This window comes from Leuresthes tenuis, unplaced genomic scaffold, assembly GCF_036924035.1.
Source record: "Leuresthes tenuis unplaced genomic scaffold, fLeuTen1.0.hap1 SCAF_11, whole genome shotgun sequence".
Taxonomy (NCBI): domain Eukaryota; kingdom Metazoa; phylum Chordata; class Actinopteri; order Atheriniformes; family Atherinopsidae; genus Leuresthes; species Leuresthes tenuis.
The window spans coordinates 2,063,455-2,085,715 of NW_027325365.1; the positions used below are offsets into that span (position 1 = coordinate 2,063,455).

General features: G+C 42.3%; 1 protein-coding gene across 2 annotated transcripts in view; it reads left to right on the top strand.

Annotated features, from left to right (window-relative positions):
• htr4 (5-hydroxytryptamine receptor 4) overlaps positions 1 to 22,261 on the top strand; it is a 189,614-nt gene that overhangs the window by 86,060 nt on the left and 81,293 nt on the right. For both annotated transcript variants that reach the window (XM_072396320.1, XM_072396321.1), the window contains exon 3: positions 22,134 to 22,247. In XM_072396320.1, the coding sequence (XP_072252421.1) occupies positions 22,134 to 22,247 (114 nt within the window). The remainder of the gene's footprint in view (positions 1 to 22,133; positions 22,248 to 22,261) is intronic.

Below are 22,261 nucleotides of genomic sequence, written 5' to 3' on the forward strand. Positions count from 1 at the left end.
ACAATCAGTCCCGAGCTCTGATTAAATCCATCAACTCAACTGAAATGAACCGGAGAAAGTTTCTGTTCCGGCTCCAAAGAGCGAGTTAACATTAAGTGGTGAAGTCATCTAAACTAAAGCTGAAGTAACTGATCAATCGATCTATATCACTATTTCATGCAGCTATCCTGATTTATAACGGCCAGAATTCATCAATATTTGGCTTTTTTCCTTGACAGTAGTAGTATATGTTCGATATAAACAGGGATTCACAGAAATATCTGCCTAACATCAGTATTTCCTGATATTTGTCGTCATGTCTCGAATGTTTTCAACAACACTGCAAGAAGCTAACAGTCAGAGGGTTTATATGATGAGATTAACTGGATTACAGCTACAGTTGGGTTCTGCTCCTTATCTGAGGGTAATTATCCTTGGATATATGGCGGTGAATGAATGGAATCACTGGCACAAAGCATGTCATACCCCGGTACCATAGGTGGCGCTGTCCCCATTTCAGCTATCGCTAATAGAGCCACTTCCTGTTGACGTCTTCACCACCAACAACAACAAACTCAGGCATTCAGAAAGATGGCGAACGCAGAGCGAGATGAAGCTGCGTCCCTCTCCATCTGTGATGAGCTGGTTATGGCACAGACGATGCACAACGGCGCATTCTCCATCGCGTTGTTTCTTTCTTTCTGACGACAGAAACAGGAATATCGTCTCCTTCCACTTCCGGGTGATGATCGCGGGAAAAAATCTGGAGCAGAACGCTCGATCCGATCCGCTGTCCTCTACGTTTGGATCGAGTTATCTCAGGTCTTAATCTGATCCAATCAGTTGTTAGTCAGATTAAGGCGTCTACATGAGCTGAATAACTCGGTTTTATTGTAATTTAGCCTTTAATCATGTAACTGATGAAGATCTTATTGTGTTTTTGAGCTCATAGTTTTAACATAAAGTTTTTTCTTTCCAGATCAGCTGAATTTTAGATGATTTCTCCATTTACACCAAATTTCACAAAGTCCTGCTTCAGATGCAAACACCTCATATTTCTGTGCTTTCTTAGTGTTCTTAGAAGTCTGAGACTGAGGTAGGATCGATTTATCTCAGGTCTTAATCTGATCCGATCGTTTCTTAGTCAGATTAAGGCGTCTACATGAGCTGAATAACTCAATCTTATTGTAATTTAGCCATTAATCCGATCTGATGGCGCTCATTAAACGCTCTGAGTGAGACAGAAATCACAAGAAGCTCATCAGAACGCAACCAATCTGCTGCTGCTCTGCTGTTGGAGCAGAGTAAACTTATTTTACATATTTAGACTTTAGGTTAGGGGTTTTAAAAATAAAATCACGATTTCGATTTTATCTTAAATTGGATCGAGTTATCTCAGGTCTTAATTCGATCACGAGTAACCCGATCCGATTCGATTTCCTGTCAGATTAAGGCGTCTACATGAGCTGAATAACTCAATCTTACAGTAATTTAGCCATTAATCCGATCTGATGGCGCTCATTAAAGTGATTTTACCTTCTTGGGTTTTTACGGGTCATACAGAGATGGACACTTTTCCTGCAGTTCTTCCTGTTTTTACAAACCCGCCTGTTGCAAATCGACACCTTTTCAATTTCTGCTAATTTAGCCATTAATCCGATCCGATGGGACTCATTAAACGCACTGAGTGTGAAGAGAAGGGGGAACAGCACGGTGCCCTGTGGAGCTCCTATGCTGCTGGACTCAGGCGTGACGTACTGCGGTCTGTCGGTGAGGTAGCTGGAAGACGCATATCCATAAATATGTTAAGACTGAAATATCTGGTTAGCAGAAATGCTCGTTTGTAACTTTTTATTCAACTTGTTATTTAATTAGATGTGTTGTAAGTAATTAGTAATTAGATTTGTGAATCTGTAGCACTGAGGCGGTTGTAGGTGTTTCGACACATTCAGCCTTTCCAACTGGTTGAAATCTTGCTGATTTAGTTTGTTTTTCTCATCTTTGCAGTGGAACACGTACATTCACAGCCAATTAATTTGGCTCTTGAAAAGAAATAATTAGCACTTAGACTCTTATCCTCTGAGATCCACTTGCAGGGCTTATTAGAAAAGTGTAGCACCTTCACCTCCCACAGTGATTCGGTAACTAACGGAGGAAGACTGAAGGTCGGCATGAGCTGCAGATCTCACTGAAAGTGGAAAAGCGAGGTGTAAAGGTCATTAATAACCAATTTGGCGAGGAAGCCTGGAAAAGCAGTATGGATATCAGAACATTTTCACACTAGTTGACCCTTACTATTCTTGAATAAAGTACGTTTTCAGGCCTGTCGGGTCTTACATAATAGATGTAGAGAGGACAAAGTTGGATGAAGTATTGACTTATTCACTTGTCAATCCCACTGCCTTCTGTCTCATTCACATAATTATTCTTCTGCACCTATTTTCTCTCTGTCGCCGTCTCCCTTTATTAATCTTGTCAGTGAGTCTTTGGCATAAACTTGCTTACCTCCCTGAGTGCCGTGAGTCCAGTCCCTTTAGCCATATTACACTTTTCTCAGACCCCAAGAGCTTTTGCAGACGTTCATCCCCAGGCAGGAAACTCCACTCCACCACACAGCAATCTCCCAAAGTCCCTAAAGATAAACTGATCTAACAAAAGAGAGATCAATGTGAAATATAGCAGCTTCCTTTGCAGCTGTTTACTTCACTCCACTGGATGCAGTGTTTCACTCAGCTGTAAAACTTTGGCAAATGACTTCCCTCCGATGAGTCATCTGCAACATCCTGCGTGATAGAAATGAGAAAAGATTTATTTTCTGAAGTGTTTTGCATGCGTCTGCTCGACCTCCAGTTTATTTTCGCTGTGTTTATGCCGGTCAGTGTCGTGGTTTTAAAGCAGGACAGACCTAAACGCAGCCTCTGTAGACGCAGGAACAGCTTCAGAGCTGCTTTTTGGGGTCATACATTCGTAAAAAACACACTAAAAGGTGTTAAAAATATCAGTTTTAGTAGATACTGTAATGACACATAATGAGCCAGGAACTATAAACTAACTGCAGTTTTTCATCACTTTTATATCAAAAGGATTGAAAATGTGTTTAGAGTCAGATTATGTCTGATTTTTCATGCCAAATTTGGGAGATATTGAAGTTGTGACACTTCTATAACTGTAGTGAGTTACAGCTGTTGGTGGCTGTGAGAAGGAGAGTGTCTTATGTGGCAACAGAACTGCTGCACTGGCCTCTGATTTCCCTTATTTTCTCTGGAGTTCTGTTCCAGTTCTTCGTTTTATCAGTATTTCAGCAGCTACTGGACTAAAGTTTTGGACTAAAATGATGTAATGCTGTGGCCTACGTGCCCCAGCTGTCAAAAACACATCAGTGGAAGTATCGGGTGTAAACAATAGAACTCATCCACGGAAGATTAGGTTGTAGTTTTATAGATTATCTTTTCTACCAATGCAGGACAGGATCGATATAATTATTTGAATGACTTGGACCTGTTTTATGGTACATTTCTCTTGGCTGCTGCTTTCATTGAACATATTCAGTGCAGCTTTCCTCACGTGGCTTCTCTGGAAGCATCTTTCCGCTGCTGTGTTGTTGATCATCATTTACGCTGGGTCCAAACATGTTGCCTGGCAACCCAAACTGGTGTTTGACGGTGGCCATCAGCAGCTTCTGTCAGGAGATGGATGGGCTTTCTTAAGACCAGCGTATGACCGCTCTATCGGTGTGTAAATAAGAGTGTGTTTGGCTTCAATTCAATGCCTAAAATAGAAGTTTATCTTATCATACTGTACATGATAAATGTACTTTGTCCTTATCAGCTGACTTTCTCTGTGTGGTACTGATTATAACTCTGCTGTAACCCAAGCAACAGATACTGTGTGAAATATGTGAAGCATGCTCTGATTTTTCTTCATTTGGAGCTAAAAATGGCAAATGTTTTATGATACATGCTTAAAAAAGAGCCACAACGCCATCAAGTATTCTCACGAGTCATGTCTCTGAGTTGCCAGTCACTTGTGCAACAATAACTGAACGTAAACATTTCCAGTCTCATGCACCAGCATCACGACTTTCAGGCCCATCAGTGATGGCCCCAGTGCATCGAAATGGGCCCAAACCATGATACTACAACCATTGTTTTGCTAGAAAACTTTTACTTTGATAGAGATTTAAAGTAAAGCAGACCGGTGAGTGTTATTGGAGGAAAAAGACTCTTTCAACCTTCCCCATTCTTATCGTTGACCTCAAACTGTTCTAATGTACAAAATTTAATTAGATTAATAAATGTTTAAGCTCCCCAGAAGGTGGCTCCGCTTTACAAAATGCTGCTCATGCCACAAAGAGGCTGGTGTGAACCTGGTCAATCTAACTGTCTGATATGAGCTGCCCTGCTCCTCAGAACAGCTGAACAGAGAGACTGGATGAGCGTTAGTGTCTTTAATGGTTCTATTTCATTATTTTGTGATATTCTATGCTTGGAATAGCACCTAAAGCTAGATGCTCTGACCTAAAAGCTCTGTGTGAGGGTGAGTTTTAGCATATTTAAACTGTATAACGAAAGAAAAGAGTCATAGAAAAAGTCATACCTTTCTGGATTGGAGGTTATTCAGTAGCTAAGCCTCACATGCAGCATGTCCCGGAAGGGAAGATGTGGCGGTTGGTATCGGATCTGTTAACACCTGTTTCCAGATTTCTCCTGTTGCATTAACAACAAAGTCAACATCAGAATGAGGCCAATGAACGGCTGATAATTGAGCGGGAAATGGATGTACTAGCAGAGAAGCTGCTGTAAAGTAATTGGATGAAGCAGAGCTCGTTTAACGTGGCCCGATGCCTTTTTCCCTGACTTTGAAATGTGTGCACGTGGGAAGCTGTCAGAAGCAGGCTTTGTGCCTTCGGGGAAACTCTTATGAACACAATCAGCCTCGCAAATGTCTTCTTATTCCACATGAACCCTAATGGCTGTCTGATACACTTTTCTGTCTCTAATATCGAATCTCAGATGGATGCAGTCAGCTTCTGCCTCCTCTTTTCACTTCTGGCTGAGTTCAGAAATGTGGAAGAATTTAAAGATTTAAAGAAAATTATACGCACTAAAGCACTAAAACATATAATTTTCTGAGTATGTAGGTTAATCACAGCTCAATTAATTATAAGATTAGTTCCAGTTGGAGTGTTTGATAAGGATTTAATAAATTACCAAGTTAGATTCTGGCACAGTGCTTTGTTGTTTGTTTTGGAGGATGTGTTCATATTAATTGTAAGAATCTCATTTTGCACACGTATTACTCTTAAACAAGTGCAATATTTACAGTATCCTGTATTAATTTATGAATAATGCTTCCTTTCTTTCCAGTTTACCGTCTAATTGGCTTTTTTATCCTGGGGAATAACTCAACACAGCTTTCCTTTACTTGTAATTCCATTGAATTTCACAGCTTTGATCAATAAGAATCACCACAATTATCATCACAATACAATGAAAACTGTGCTTTGATGCCTACATTGACGTAAGATTATGTTTATTTGTCATCGTGCAAAAGAAGAATGCAGGAACCCTGCTCCCAGGCATGGCCGGGGCCCTTCTGTGTGCAGTTTGCATGTTCTCACTGCACTTCGGCTTCCTCCCACCAGCCAAAAGCATGTTAATTGTAATTCTTGGTCCTTTCTCCCTGAATTGGATTAACTGGGTAGAGAAAATGGATGGATGTTCGGTGCTAGAAGGAGAAGCACGGATGTAATAACATGCAAATGATTTAAATAGATGTTTTTAAAAAGAATAATGATGCAGTTTTTACAGTCTATGAGAAACGTTCATATTTCATCCTTATGAGTGGACATAATGTTCAGAATATCAAACTAAAATAGCATCAGCAACAAACAGCATCAGTAAAACTCTGGTAAACACCATCCATAACCGTCCCCGAGCGTCTTCTTCTCCATCTGCAGCATCTGGAATTCATCTGAAACTGTTGAAAACAGCGACTGCAGAGATTCCAGCAACAGATGTGAGACTGATAAAGAAGCGCAGCGCCCCTGGGTGTTGCTCCATGACATCTCTCGTAAAATACAATGAGTTGTTTTTAGCTGTGCTGATCTTGTCAAGGCCTCAGGACACAGATGCAGGGTCGAGTTCAGAGTCAAGACTGTTTATTTAGATAAAACAGCGGGTTGAGGATCTGCACAGAGAGCAACTGAAACTCCTGACGCGCTCTCCTCAATAACTGCGGCTATGAATATGAACAACCCAAACCAAAAGGCTATTAAAGGTGACAAAATAAACTCAAGCTCTCCTTCTGAGGCGGACTTAAACAAAAACCGAGACACTATGAAACCTTAACAATTATCAATAAGCACACCGATTAACGGCGGCACAAAAATCGCTCCACTAGAGGAGGAACTATAAGATTTTAACATTCATTGAGCTCCTCTGGCTGCCCTTAGCCGCCCGCATCAGATTCAAGTCCCTGATGTTAGTGCATTACTTTTCGCCTTTACCACGGCTCGGCTAAGAGCTTCTTCACATCTGTCAGAGACTGTCGTCAGATCGACTCTTTGCAAGCAGGACCAGACTCAAATTACACGATATGTTCACTGAAAAAGCATCTGTTGGGGGGCTTTCAAAGAAGATAAGAGCCTGTCAGCCAAAACACTTTGACACCGTTAGAATCAGTGCTACTGAGTGCCAAAGAAGATGTTTAATCATTCTGTGAGTTGAGTTCTCACCAACATACACCACATCTCTATCTCATTACTATGAAACCTCTGCAGATGGTCCAGAACGCGGCGGTGCGTCTGGTCTTGGATCAGCCTAAAAGAACACGCCCCCCCTCTGTTCATTGAGCTCCTCTGGCTGCCCTTAGCATCAGATCCAAGTCCCTGATGTTAGCTACAAAGAGCTTAATGGAACGGCTCCATCTACTTGAATGCTCCTGCAAAGGCTTCTGTCCCAACTGGGTCCCTCCGTTGGTCCCAGGATTGTCGTCTAGCAGCTCCTACACCACGCCTAAGACAATCCAAACTCTGTTCATGTGTCGTCCCACGATGGTGGAATGACCTACCGAGCGCTACCAGAACAGGGGCGTCCCTGTCTATCTTCAAGAAGCTCCTGAAAACCCAGCTCTTCAGAGAGCATCTCCTATCCCAGCACTTACCTTGTACTTCCCTACCCCCTCTATCTCTGCACTTTATCTTTATCGTTCAGCCGCTTTGCATTACTAAACATAAGAAAGATCAGACCATACCTGACCCAACATGCCCCCCAGCTCCTGCTGCAGGCCATGGTCATCTCCTGCCTTGACTCCTGCAACGCTCTCCTAACTGGTCTCCTAACTGGTCTCCTAACTGGTTTCCTAACTGGTTTCCTAACTGGTCTCCTAACTGGTTTCCTAACTGGTCTCCTAACTGGTTTCCTAACTGGTTTCCTAACTGGTCTCCTAACTGGTTTCCTAACTGGTCTCCTAACTGGTCTCCTAACTGGTTTCCTAACTGGTCTCCTAACTGGTCTCCTAACTGGTTTCCTAACTGGTTTCCTAACTGGTCTCCTAACTGGTCTCCTAACTGGACTCCTAACTGGTCTCCTAACTGGTTTCCTAACTGGTCTCCTAACTGCTCTCCTAACTGGTTTCCTAACTGGTTTCCTAACTGGTCTCCTAACTGGTTTCCTAACTGGTCTCCTAACTGGTCTCCTAACTGGTTTCCTAACTGGTCTCCTAACTGGTCTCCTAACTGGTTTCCTAACTGGTTTCCTAACTGGTCTCCTAACTGGTCTCCTAACTGGACTCCTAACTGGTCTCCTAACTGGTTTCCTAACTGGTCTCCTAACTGCTCTCCTAACTGCTCTCCTAACTGGTTTCCTAACTGGTCTCCTAACTGGTTTCCTAACTGGTTTCCTAACTGGTCTCCTAACTGGTCTCCTAACTGGTCTCCTAACTGGTCTCCTAACTGGTCTCCTAACTGGTCTCCTAACTGGTTTCCTAACTGGTCTCCTAACTGGTCTCCAGCCTGTGAAACCTCTGCAGATGGTCCAGAACGCGGCGGTGCGTCTGGTCTTGGATCAGCCTAAAAGAACACGTCCCCCCTCTGTTCATTGAGCTCCTCTGGCTGCCCTTAGCATCAGGTTCAAGTCCCTGATGTTAGCTACAAAGAGCTTAATGGAGCGGCTCCATCTACTTGAATGCTCTTGCAAAGGCTTCTGTCCCAACTGGGTCCCTCCGTTGGTCCCAGGATTGTCGTCTAGCAGCTCCTACACCACGCCTAAGACAATCCAAACTCTGTTCATGTGTCGTCCCACGATGGTGGAATGACCTACCGAGCGCTACCAGAACAGGGGCGTCCCTGTCTATCTTCAAGAAGCTCCTGAAAACCCAGCTCTTCAGAGAGCATCTCCTATCCCAGCACTTACCTTGTACTTCCCTCCCCCCTCTATCTCTGCACTTTATCTTTCTGCACTTCCTTCTATGCCTGCACCCTATCTCTACTCTGTCCCCTCTGACAGAGTCGGACTCCTGGGTTCCTTCTATGTAGCTTATTGTTAGCTTTATATAAAGCTGTTATATCTTCATTTGTAAGTCGCTTTGGATAAAAGCGTCTGATAAATACAGAAACAGAAACTCTATGCTTGACCGAATAGTTCATAACACATTTTCTGCAGTTATTTCAGTTTTACTCTGACTTTAAGGTAAATATTGAGAATCCTGGCACCCAAAAGAAAATCCTTGGTGCAAGTAGGACCCGAAAATTAGCCAAAATTCTACAAAAGGTCACATTTTGTCTAAAAATGGATTTGTCAACCAATATTTCACAATGATATAGTTGATGACGCGCCTTTGTGACAACATCTGCAGTTAAATAAACCAAATAACTGCTAAAACGTGAATAATAAAGTCTTTCTGCACTTCCTTCTATGCCTGCACCCTATCTCTACTCTGTCCCCTCTGACAGAGTCGGACTCCTGGGTTCCTTCTATGTAGCTTATTGTTAGCTTTTTATAAAGCTGTTATATCTTCATTTGTAAGTCGCTTTGGATCAAAGCGTCTGATAAATACAGAAACAGAAACATAAAATTAACAACCCAAACCTCTCCACTGTAGGAGGAAAACAAAAGGCTATTAAAGGTGACAAAATAAACTCAAACTCTCCTTCTGAGGTGGACTTAATCAAAAACCGAGACACTATGAAACCTTAACAATTATCAATAAGCACACCGATTAACGGCGGCACAAAAATCGCTCCACTAGAGGAGGAACTATAAGATTTTAACATTAAACGAACGCAAAGCTCAGCTAACGGACTTTAAAGATCACTCCAAAGAAAACGGAGGAACAAAACCAGGCTATGAAACTTAATAATTTGAATAAATAACACAGGATCTGCAGGAGAATCGCTAGACTGCAGGCTCGAGGAAGCTATGGCGGCGGATACTGTGGAGGGTGAGAGGGAAGAAACACACTGGCACAAGACAAGGGAAACGCAGACTATTTGAGCACAAGAGGAGCCATGAGGGAACAGGTGGAAACACTTTGGGAATCAGGGAAGACACAGGAGGAAGTGCAAGGCACCTGAAATGAGAGGAAGTTAGTGATTTCAAAATAAAACAGGAATCATTGTTTAAATATTTTCACTTTTGCATCAAGAAAAACGAAGTTAAGGCTTTAAAACAGCTGATCACAAACAACCAAGTGACAGCACAGTGGCTCCAACCATCATTTGTTTAGTCTGAGGTCCACATACTGTCATCTGTGGACTTATTTTATCAAAGAGGACCTTAAAGACCTTGGAGCTGCAGATTAAGCTCCCACTGACTTACTGACTGAAGCTTACACCATAACACATGCTATATATATAAATATATATATATATATATGTGTAACTGTATGTTTAGTCCTGTCCAAGTCACTCAGACAGAAAACACAGAAAATATTCAGCGTTTCATATCAAACACAGTTCTCTGACATTAAAAGCACTAAATAAAAAGGGAATTCAAGCTGAACTGAATATATTTATTAACAATAAAGCAGCTAAATATTTACTTTAAGATGCCAGACATCTCAATGCATCTTTTGATGGAGTGGATCATCAACCGGGGAACTGAACTGAATGGAAATGGAGGCAAATGTCCACGTGATTTGCATGTAAACGCCATGATGCAGGCGTTCTCTCTGCATTCTGAACAGAGCACTTTTCCCCTCGTTATCGAACTCTGCCACATAATTAAATTAGCTCTGCCTTAACGAGACGAGCAGCGTTACGACTCCCTTTGACTGGCAAATGGCTTTAATGCTGCGGCGGATCGGTGTCCATCACCAACAAAGGTGGTTAAATATGTGATAAACAGTCAGACCAAACTACACGGAAGTAAACGGCTGTGTTAACGCCATAAAACTGGTGCCAAAATCCAGACCTTTCAGCTGTTTGCCAGCTCAGTGGACTCACCAAACCCAGGAGGACCCAGGAGGTCAAGCAGCTTGGGACTCGGTTTGGCATTTCCTCATAACTCCATCTCAGTTATCTCAGCCAAATGCACTTAGATGAGAAAGAAAAAATGAATAAAACATCATTTTGCACTGAAAGGGACACAGTAATGGCGTTATTCCCACTCTCACACTGCCGGGGAACCCAGAGCGCTGTGGCTTTTTATTATGAGGCGTTTTTTACACAAACACACACGACCGTGTCGGCCTTTTCTAATCTGAACCCCCCCCTCGTGTCCACTTAATGTCAGCATGGCTTGTGGTCACTTATAGTCCTCTGCCTCCACCATTGGCCACGCATCATTAACTGTTCCATTAAAAAAGGCAGGTCCTGGTAATACAATACGTTCAGGCAGCCGTCTCGTGAGTCCAGATGAGTTCTGCTGCTCACCTGTTTCTGGTCCATTAAGGCCCTGCACAGAAAGCAAGAAGCAGACTGGAAAATTAGATTTTATTTAACTTGAACTGTGAAAATCACATTGTACATCTGAAAGCTTTAAAGAGTAACTGCATTAACTTTCCATTAAAGACTCTAGTCTGTTTGATGCTTCGACTTCTTTCTTTTGACACTTTAAAAAAGCAGTTTTACCAATAAAGACCTTTTGTTTCATCATTTATTTACCTGTGGCCTCACAGTATACCTCTGGGGTGATTAAACCACTATTTGAAATCTTTTATTCTTTCCTCTGACAGAATCTAAAATGATTTTAGCATAAAAAAACGTCTTTTAACACCTTAAATCTTGACCCGTGGCAATGTTGCTTGTCAGAAAATATGGTTTTATGCTGACAAATGAGCAGATATCTGCTATTATTAGGTAATAATTAGGTAATTGACTGTGTTATATATTGATTTACATGCATTGGATGTATCTATATATATCTGAACTACTGAAGAATCACAGTGTGGGCTGCTAATGAGAAACCTGAAATCAGGCTACTGATATGCTGTCACAGGCATCTTTGTTGTTGCTATGGCTACCAGCAGTTTTGTCTTAAATTTAGAGAAGAAACTGAGTTTTTAACTTGAAGCCAATCAGCCAAGAGTGGCACACCCGTCCTGATGTTTGGGCAACTGAATGGATTAAAGGTCGCTTCAGTTCCCCTGAGACTTAACTCTGATTTATGATCTCAGGCAGTTGAATCGATGCGGTCAGCATCCAACCAGAACAAAAATGAGAGATAAAAGCAGCTGGTTCAAGTGTCTCGACTGAACGAAAGGCACGATGGACAGAATGCGTCCACGGCTGATGTTAATCACAGCTGGAAAACCAGCCCAGCTGAGTCTGTGGTTGTCTCAGCACATCTGTAATGCTGCTCCAGTAGCTTTTTGACTGAAACTGAAGGAGATTTTTCAAACAAACTGCTGGTTTGAAGGCAGAGTGGCAGACAGCATCATGATGATTCTGCAGGTTATGAGAGAAGTGGCATCAAAAACAACCCCTCAGACTGAAGTTAAGCGTTTCACTTCTACTTTGCATGTGTGAATCACTGCAGCTTTGCTTTGTTTCTCTTGTGTCTGATGCAGACAGTTTACTTCTTTCAACGATTTTTCCTTGTAATTTGCATCATTTGGACCAACCACAGCGTCACATTCAGACAAACAACCTTTTTTTTTTCCAGGTGGCAACAAATTTGTGCAGGTTGTCAAAAAATTGATTGGTGGAACCCAAGGGCGTAACCATGGTTTAGACATTGGGGGGGGGTCCAAATAAAAACAAAATTGTTGAGTGCATTATCTACAATTCTTTATTTATATATGAAAAATTGGACATTTAGAACATAGTTTAGAGGACTACATTGACCATGTAAGTTCACATCTGAAGGAATAGTGTAATTTCTCCGAGACAGTGACTGCCCCCCCCACTTTGTTTTGGTTAGTTGCTTACTGTTTACTGACCTTAAACACACCTACCAATTACAATTCTGCTCTTCCAGTAGTTCTGTAGCAAATAGGACAGCTTCCAGTGGAAAACGACCAAATACCCAAAGCATGTTTATGGAAATATTTTAATAAGGACAACTAATGATGTAACAAATTACAGACTTTTCCTTTAACAGAAAAGGTGCTGAGGACTTTTAAGTCCAGGTTCATTTCCATTGTGTCAATGTCTCAAAATGTGCATTAACAATGAAAAGTCCAATAGTCTAATGTTATTTTTGTTTTAAGTTGTTTTATTTTGAAAGGGGGCGGAAGTTTATTTTGTTGATTCTGTGATTCTGCGCAGCCGTTACCACGGTAACACACGGAAATAAACTGAAAATAAATAAGAAATAACAAGAGACCGATCCCTGGACAGGGTTCATAAAAGGAGAACATGCATTTTACATATTTTCTTCTGTATATTGGGGGGGACAGGTTGGTATTTTCTCAATATTGGGGGGGACACGACCACTTTGGAACCACTTTGAGGTTTGGCGCTTTTCTACATCGTAAAAGAGACTTTTTTTCATTTCAGACAGTGGATTCGGTGAAGTTCTGAGTGTCAGAAGTGAGGAGAATCGAGTTAACTTGACCTAATGAGTTCTACACAGAGCTTAGTCGGTTGGATCTGTGTGAAACGAGGTTTAAACAGGTTGATCTGTGCATCAGAGCTTTTTGTTCTTCTATAAAACTTGTTCCTTTATTTCCTTTTCGAGGCGTTTTTAGGTGATTAATAGCAGCACTTTAATCACTTCAGATAAGTTTGGATCATTTGGTGATTTTGGGTGCTTAAAATCACTTTTTTTAAGCACTGAAGGCACTTCTTCTCTGTCACTCGGGGCTGTTTGCTGCTAATTCACCACAGTAGCAGCTATGAAAGCAGCTGGAACCGTTACAACAACTAAAATGCTTTCGGGAACTCTTTTTGACATTTTCAAACAAGCTTACGCTTCACTCTTGCACACTTCCATGCTGTTAGCTCCTGTCAGAGGTGAAGGTGAACTAAATTCCTGTTTGACCTGCTGGCTCGGAAGCAGAAACATGTCGTCTGGAAGTAAACCTCCGCTGCAGCTGAAGCTTAAAAAGCCCCCGAAAACAGCAAAGAAAATAATCTTCAGGCCCTGGAAAAGCACAGCTCACTGTGAGGGGCACAGACCCACCGTCGCAGCAGAGGGAACCGTCACTGAGGCCCAAACGCTGTGCAGAACTGAGCTGAAAAAGGTCGTAGATGACGGTTCATTTATTGAACCTGGAGCTTGGAAAAGGATTCGGTTTATTTAAAGAGATCTCAGATTGCTGTGTTGATGTATGAAAGTTTATTTTCCTGTCAGGATCAGAGCAGGAATTAGTGGTTTCCAAACTCAGGCTGTGAAAAGACCCTGAAATCCCAACGAATCTGCAGAAATTTCATTTTTCGCAGCTGTTGAATTGGACTCGTCTCCTGCAGGATTCGGGGTTTTGGTTTCGTCTGTCAGCAAAGTTCATTTCTTCACGTGGAGACGTTTAACGGAGATGTTCAGATGGTTTTCGAGGGTTTTCCATCCAACACCGAAGGCTCTTTTTGGACTTTGGACTGAGAAAAGGCTCTCTGCTCATTCCCATGATATAAAAAACCTCAGAAAGGACTTTCAGTTCGATGCATTGATTTATTTCTTTTGTTGAATTTTTCCAGCTGAGTGAACCACCTGCTTTCATATTGCATTTTTTCCAGAGCTTTCAAACATAATTACTTTCTCTTGTGGCCTCAGCTTTAACTCCATTGTGGTCCTGGGCAGCGGGAGACCCTGTTTTACCCCAGTCTGCTGTTTCCGACACATTTTCCCTGTTTCTGTTGACAATAAACAGCATTTGATACCACTTTCAACAGTGCCCAAGGCCTCTGTTGACCGTCTGGATAATAGTTCACTTGTCTTTGCCTGCTGAGAGAGAATGCCAGTGTGTGTTTGCAATTAGGGCTTCCTGCTGTGGCCTTCAGAACCGTCCAGAATTAGTTTCTTTAATTAAGAAACTGAAAAAGAAGGAGGGTCTGGCTGTTGGTAAGCTTTTGCCCACACACAGGATCCGCTGAAAATGGACATTTCAGGCTTGGGTGAGAGGGTCTGCTGTGGGAGGAAGGACACGATCTGATGTGGTGAAAGATTATTTTTACCAAGAAAATCAAAAGAACTGCTTTGTGAGGAGGTTGAGTGCAAATACCCAAAAAACATGCCCACAATTTTTAGGAAAACCTCAAAGGTGGAAGACGTGCTTTTCATTACTGAGCTAATAAATAATGCAGCAGGTTAACATGATATTAGTGACACCAGATAAGAGCGGCTCTTGCATAACTCATAAAGCAGCATTCATTTGTAAGAGTGAGTTCAGGAGAGGACACCAGCGGGTGAATAAACAAGTATCTTTGAAAGAAATCCACCTGGCTGAGTCCAGCAGGGCGAAGACCGACTGGAAGTTTAAATAAAACAAGAATCCAGTCAGAGAAACGCCAAAAAGGTCACGAGGAAACGAGGCAGGACTGGAGAACCAATCACCAGTAAAAGGACGGAGATTTCCCTTTTTTTTCTTTGTCATTATTGAGCTGAAAGAGCTGTTTGGGTTTGTGGGTTTTGGTGTGTTCTTGTATTCTCGTTTATTCTTTTTCTTTCACATTTGAACGTTATTTATGCTTTGACTTTCGGTACTGTTAGTGCCTTGGTTGGCTCTCTGTTTTATGTTCACTTCTGTTTGAATTCTTCTGGTTTAGTTTTCTGTCTTTATTAGATTCAGTTGTTGGAGTTTGGTTTCTTTTTGTGTTCTGTTTAGTTTGGAGATGTTTTCAGTTTATTTCTCCTGTTTTCCTCCAGATGTTCTCAGTCGTCTTGCTCCTGTGTCTTGTGGTAATTAGTGGTGCAACGGACCATCATTGATCCGTTCGGATCGATATCTTCGGTTCGGCACGTGATCCGCGGATTGATTTATGAAACTGTCAGATGTGAGCAGCTGAGTGAATGAAACAAAAGTACAAGAAAGTCTGAGGGACGCTTCCTGGTATGCATATATATGCATATTTCACAGCCACATTACGTATTTCTGTCACTTTAATTTACGTAAAGTTAGATATTAGAGGAACGCTGAGATTGCCTTAGGACTCAGGTCCAATAAAACAGAACTCCACATCTCTTTTGCTGCATTATTAGCCGTAATATTAGCATTTTTAAGCTTTGTGTAACCTGATCTACATGATCTGGTGGCACCAGCAGAGCAAAATATGGCCAATGATATTAAAACCCCTTTATTTAATATTGTTGGGCGATATTTTTCCTTTTACTCTGTGGGATCTTTAGAGGTCTGAGGAGATAAACTATCTAATTCTATCAAGATAAAAGCATTCACAGTGAGAATGAGAGACAAACGAAATGGACGTGATATTTGGACATTATTTTACTTTTTTATATCCTTCATCAGCTTGATTTTGAGCTCATCTAAAAGCTTTTATTTTCAGGTTTCTCGTATTCTCCATTTTCGGCACTTTGTTAGTAATATATCTGACATTAGAAACTAGTCATTGATCCGTTCGGATTAATATCTTCAGTTCGGGACGTGATCCGCGGATTGATTTTTGAAAAAAAAAGAAAAGTTGTGCGCATGCGCAGTCCACTCGCAGCGTTGTCATGGCGAGCGGAGGAACGGAGGAGCTTGATTTAAGTAATTTAAGTCCCCTGAATGGGGAAAAGAGGTCAGAGGATGAAACCGTGACGTTTCTGTGGCGCAAGGAAGAAAATGACAGGAAACGCATCAAGCATGGCCGCGCATTTGAAGCGACATCACCCGGTTTCACTGACAGGAGAGAAAACGAAAAAGAAACGATATCCCAGCAGCATTTATGCAGCTCCTTGTTGCACAATCCGACCGGTTAAAGCCTCACAGACGCTGTTGGTGTGTTTATAGGTGCAGACATTAGGCCAAATTCAGTTAAAGGAAGGAAAAATGCCTTTTTATGATGCACTTTAAGTTGTTTTTCATTAATTATGTTAAAAAGAAGAAATTATGCCTTTTGCACATTAAGATGATTTCATATATTTTAATTTAATAATTTAAAAGTGTTAATAAATAGTGTTTTTCTTGTCTTTTTTTGTTTTGCTGAGCTGAAAAATGATCCAAACCGTGGGTTTTTTATCCGTTGCAGCCCGAGTGGTTTGGTAATATTCATTATTCTTCTTCTTTGTGGTCCATCTTCATGCCCCCAACACATTTTAGCTCACCTGTTTCTTTAGTCAAAGCAACTAAATATGGAAATCGAAAGGAAAACAAGGCACAGATGGGAATAATCCAGAGGTTCATAGAGGAGGTGATGAGAGAAACTCTGTGGGAATGACTGACAAGTTTAAAAAGGCAGAGCAGCCGTGCTCACGCTGTATTTTACCAGGTTTTACCAAGACATTGATGTGGCCCTCCGAGGGTCCTGACTGTCAGTCATCATGCTGGAAAACACACGGCTCTTTAGGGCCAATCAGTGCACCTAAATAGCTCATTTGGAAGTGCCACCTGATATGTTTTCCACCTCTAAGGGCGAAAGAATTGCTCCAGATGTACTGTATTGATTAAAATTAGTCTGTGGGGTGAATTCAGGTTGGATTTGACCTTTTTTAAAGGTTTTACTTCCATCTCAACCTGTTTATTCAGCAGCGTCAAACTGTCCCAGAACCTCAAGGTTTGTTAAATAAATCAAGCCGAAAAACAAATTAATGAGAAGTAAAAGAAACCAGATGTCCTGTGACAGATTGGACATTTAAAGCTTTCGCTCGGTGGAGGTATTTCTCTCCCTCATCTGTCTCTGAGCACATAATTGAGGCTGATACTTGCCAACCAGACGTTCAGCTTACCTGCAGGTCAAAGTTCATGCATATATGTTTACAACCTTTATGTTTCACTCAACCTCTGTCCATTTGCATTCATTCCTGCTCACAGAAACCTGAAGTTGTGCAGAAAAAGCTCTTTTATCACATCTGGAAACCTGATCATGAAGAAGAAGAGATTTGGTGCCTCAGCTTTTAAAACCCGTATTAATCACACCGACCTCCTGTCTCTGGCTACTCTCTGGGTTTACCCCCCATCCCACGCATCTCTCTTCTCTCCTTTACCTTCCCTGCTCCTCTTCACCTCTTGTCCTGTCCTGTCTCTAACTTTGGTGCCTCTCTCAAAATTAAAATCATAGAATTGGTCGACTGGTCTCAATGCAACTGACAGAATGGAGGGATTCTAGCGATTCTTTCCATTGAGGACATTGAGGATCTTTACACATTGGGAACCATGACAACGGGCTATCTGCTGATTGGATTAGGCTGGTTGCTCTGGTGTATCGGAAAATTAGAAAGTCGGAGACAGCAGTCAAAGGCCCCAAGCTGCCTGACATGTTTGAAGCAGTGGGCGGAGCTATTGGCTCTCAGACTGTGGTCATTAACCACAATATGGAAACATCTTGGAGAAGTTTGTGGCTTTGCAAAGGCGAATGGATCGTTTTTGTGACCAGAATGGACAAACAGAGTGGGTCGTGTCCATTGAAATACGACGACTCGCCCTAACCAGCTATCATAATCTAATCTGCATTCCTGCTCTCCTGGCACCGGCCTAAAGCCAAAGCCAAAGCTGCTGCAGAAACAACCCTGAAACAACGCTGGTGACGGTTGACTCCGTCTGGGACCCAATCCTCCGTCTGGAGGACTTCTCCATGGCAACCTGCCGTGGCATCACGATGACATCCTGCGAACTGAGCCTCTGGTTGAGAGCCAGACGTAGCAACTCTCTGGGTTTACCCCCCATCCCACACCTTCAAGTTCAAGCTTATATTCTGAGTTCTATGCTGGATGATGAGCTGATGTTTGCTGTTCTTGATGTTGCTGAGGTTTTTTACCCTCCCCTCTCCCCTCTCCCCCCTTTTTCTCCCTTTCTCCCCCTGTTGCAACTCTTTAAAAAGGGCAAATGTGCCTGAACTCGCTGCCTGTTGCAAAATAATTCCCCCTCGGTTATTAATAAAGTATTTCTGATTCTGATTCTGTTCTCTGGCTGCTGAATTAGTGACCATGAACCTGGAGGAGATGACTGCTACTAGCTTAGTGCAGTCTGCAGACCACTGTTTGGTAAATGCTGGTTATTTCAGCTTTTATTACCTAATTTGTCTGACAGTAAACTTTAGGGCTCAGTGGGGAGACATCAAACTCTACTGTAAAAAGTCTAAGCTTTGCCCTCTGATTCACCCTGTTGGAAGCTGTTTCATAGACCTATCTGTAGCTGCATTTCCTCTTTGCGTCCGTTTCTTTCTGTTGAGGACATTGAGGATCTTTACATATTCGGAACCACGATAACGGGCTTTCTGCTGATTGGATTAGGCTGGTTGCCCTGGTGTGTCGGAAAATTAGAAAGTCGGAGACAGCAGTCAAAGGCCCCAAGCTGCCTGACATGTTTGAAGCAGTGGGCGGAGCTATTGGCGCTCAGACTGAACATTAACCGCAATATGGAAACATCTTGGAGAAGCTGGTGGCTTTGCAAAGGCCAAAGCTGCTGCTGAAACAACCCTGAAACAACGCTGGTGACGGTTGACTCAGTCTGGGACCCGATCCTCCGTCTGGAGGACTTCTCCATGGCAACCTGCCGTGGCATCACGATGACATCCTGCGAACTGAGCCACTGGTTGAGAGCCAGACGCAGCAACTCTCTGGGTTTACCCCCCATCCCACACCTTCAAGTTCAAGCTTATATTCTGAGTTCTATGCTGGACGATGAGCTGATGTTTGCTGTTCTTGATGTTGCTGAGGTTTTTTACCCTCCCCTCTCCCCTCTCCCCCCTTTTTCTCCCTTTCCCCCCCTGTTGCAACTCTTTAAAAAGGGCACATGTGCCTGAACTCGCTGCCTGTTGCAAAATAATTCCCCCTCGGTTATTAATAAAGTATTTCTGATTCTGATTCTGATCTCTGGCTGCTGAATAAGTGACCATGAACCTGGAGGAGATGACTGCTACTAGCTTAGTGCAGTCTGCAGACCTGTTTGGTAAATGCTGGTTATTTCAGCTTTTATTACCTAATTTGTCTGACAGTAAACTTTAGGGCTCAGTGGGGAGACATCAAACTCTACTGTAAAAAGTCTAAGCTTTGCCCTCTGATTCACCCTGTTGGAAGCTGTTTCATAGACCTATCTGTAGCTGTATTTCCTCTTTGCGTCCGTTTCCATGATATTCCACTGAAACAGTTAGAGATGGAGAGACGTTAACCTGCCCCTGACCCACATGTGAGCATTCTGATGAACATCAAACCTGTATGATTAAAGTCTTCCCTGCTTCTCAAACATCCGGCATATCAGCCAAATCTTGGAAGCCCTTCGGCGTTGTCTTTGGAAAAAAACACAGCCAATTAAAGCGTGGAACATTCTTCTAATGCTTCAGAGAAACAACAAACCCTAAAACAAAATGAGGAACTGAAGAACCAGGAAGCAGAAGCCAGCGGCTTCCGCACAAAGTAATGATCTGTGTTGTTAAAGCACCGCCGTAGCTTCTGCTTCTGACTGATTCTTAGTCAAAGAGGACAGAAAGAGGACACTTGTACTTGTTATACCTCGAGCTGGGTTAAAAGAGAGATGCTACTAAAATAACATGCATATCAAAGTTTGATTTTAAGAGGAAAGGTCGGACTCTGTCGCCACCAAATTCAAGATCAAAGAAGATTAAGGTGGCTTCATTGAGGCCTTTTCTTGCCTGTTTTCGTAATGGTACCTCTGCTGAGAAGCTGAAGATTGTTGGCAGCACTGATCAAAGAGGAAGCCTCATTTGCACACCGTCACTGTGGCTTTGAACCTCAGATGCTGTGAATAAGACCTGACAGAGCCTAACATTTTACAGTTAACATCGATGGGACATGAAAGACACAAATAAACTGCTCGTCAGCTTGTGATTTTTTCCAAGAGAAGTGATTTGCTTTCTCTTGTGTAAAGTCAAATCCACAAAAGACCACAGCCCTCCGGAGGATTACTTTAATGCATTACCAATGTCAAACAAGTTCCTGATTCAACAAGCCAGTTGAACTCCTAGGCTACTCTCCACAGGTCACTATATTCTACTTATGCTGCAGCTTCAGATGTGTTGTTGAAGCCAAGGTTATATGCACAGGTGTAAAAAATGCAGTGGAAGCAGTTTTATGCCATAAATATATCAAATTTCCCTTTCAGGATCATGAATAAACGCCCAACATCTTAAACGTTACCAGCCTTGGAAACAAAATGACCATTTAGCACTTTTCCTCACATCAGCCAATGAAAGAGCAGTCTTTGTTCAAGGTATCCTTGGGAAATGATCGTCTATCCTTCTGAACGTCAGCTCGATCAATCCCAACAGGCTTCAGTTATGGAAATTTGTGCTTGAATCCTGTGTTAAAGGTTTTTTGCACAGCACTTCCAACAGTGATGCAGTTTTAGGGCCTTAAAGTTAAGATGAGTTTATCACATTACAGAAAACCTGGTGAAAACCACTTTGCCAAACATGAATAATTAAAAGAATCTCAGAAAAGTCAGAATGAATTGACTCTGGAGTCTGCTGATTGGCAGATCTTAGACCAGCTCTAATGAACTGCTCTAACGTGGCAAACAGAGCGGAGTTTGTTTTCAGCCAATGCAAACTGCTTAGATGTAAAATCATGAATATTTCGTTTGCCTTCCTGCTGTGGTCTGAGCTAAAAACATCGTTAAACACAATTTACATCCCCATTTAGGGCATTTTCATGTGGTTGAGCTGTTGGCATGATGAGGGTAAAGAGTCAGAAGAGGTGTCGTCTGTTGTTCCCAGACACCACCAAAAGTACAGGGTCTTATAACTTCTGTAGGTTCCCCCACGTTCTGCAAAGCCTGGCATCCAGGGAAGAAGCATTTCCACGATGAAGGGAAAGGTTAGTTAGCTGCTCGGTCCAAGTTCAGGTTCAGGTGGGAACTCAGCTGTGCCAAAAACAAAATAATTTAGCTTTTAGCTGTGATTTTCTGCTCATTTTAGCTGCTCATAGCTGTTGAGACACGACCACATGCATCAGGATAGGGTGATGCAGCAGACTGGAAGGCTGTGGATTGGAGTATTTTACAGTATCATGTGAGAAAATCCGAGAAATCCTTACCTACCTTTTGGAAAAAGTGAAAAATACAGTTCTTTGTGCAATTTTGATGGGTGTTTTAAAACATTTAAGTCAGTCAAACCAAAAGAAAAGTCGTCTTCCTCTCACTCCAGTCAGGAAAGTGACCAGATAAATGATGCTGGCTGGATTTGTGTGGGCTGATCACTGTGAAAAATACAAGAAAACAGCTTCTGTTAAGAATACAAACCTGCCAAAAATGTCTTTACCAAATGGTGAGGATGAGAATTTGGTCTGTGAAACCACTCTGACATTTCTGCGGATGGCTCTGATTTCTCTTCTGTTCAGCTCAGACTCACACAGCTGCTTCCTTCTCCATTTATTACTAATCAACCGCAAATGTGAAACCTATTACTGCCTGTGATATTAAACCTTTGGAGTGCCTGTGTAGGTGGAAGCAATCAGTCAGATATCCTTACATTATGCGGGGTAACCGCTGCTCCTTTGGCCTGTGCAAACCTCTCCTATGTGAAGTCGAGCTGTAATGCTGATAAAGGCTTATTTAAAGGCTTATTTTACAGGAAACACTTGTCTTAGTGCAGTTAAACTTCTCCTTATCGCCCTTTTTTACAGTCTCACCTGAACTGATGTGTTTTTTTTGCTTTTCCACAGCGACAGCATGCCAAAGCGGATCGCTCTGATCTGCTTCCTGTCTCTGGTCATGCTGATGAGTGTCCTGGGGAACCTGCTGGTCATGGTGGCTGTCTGCAAAGACAGACAACTCAGGTGAGCATAGCGTT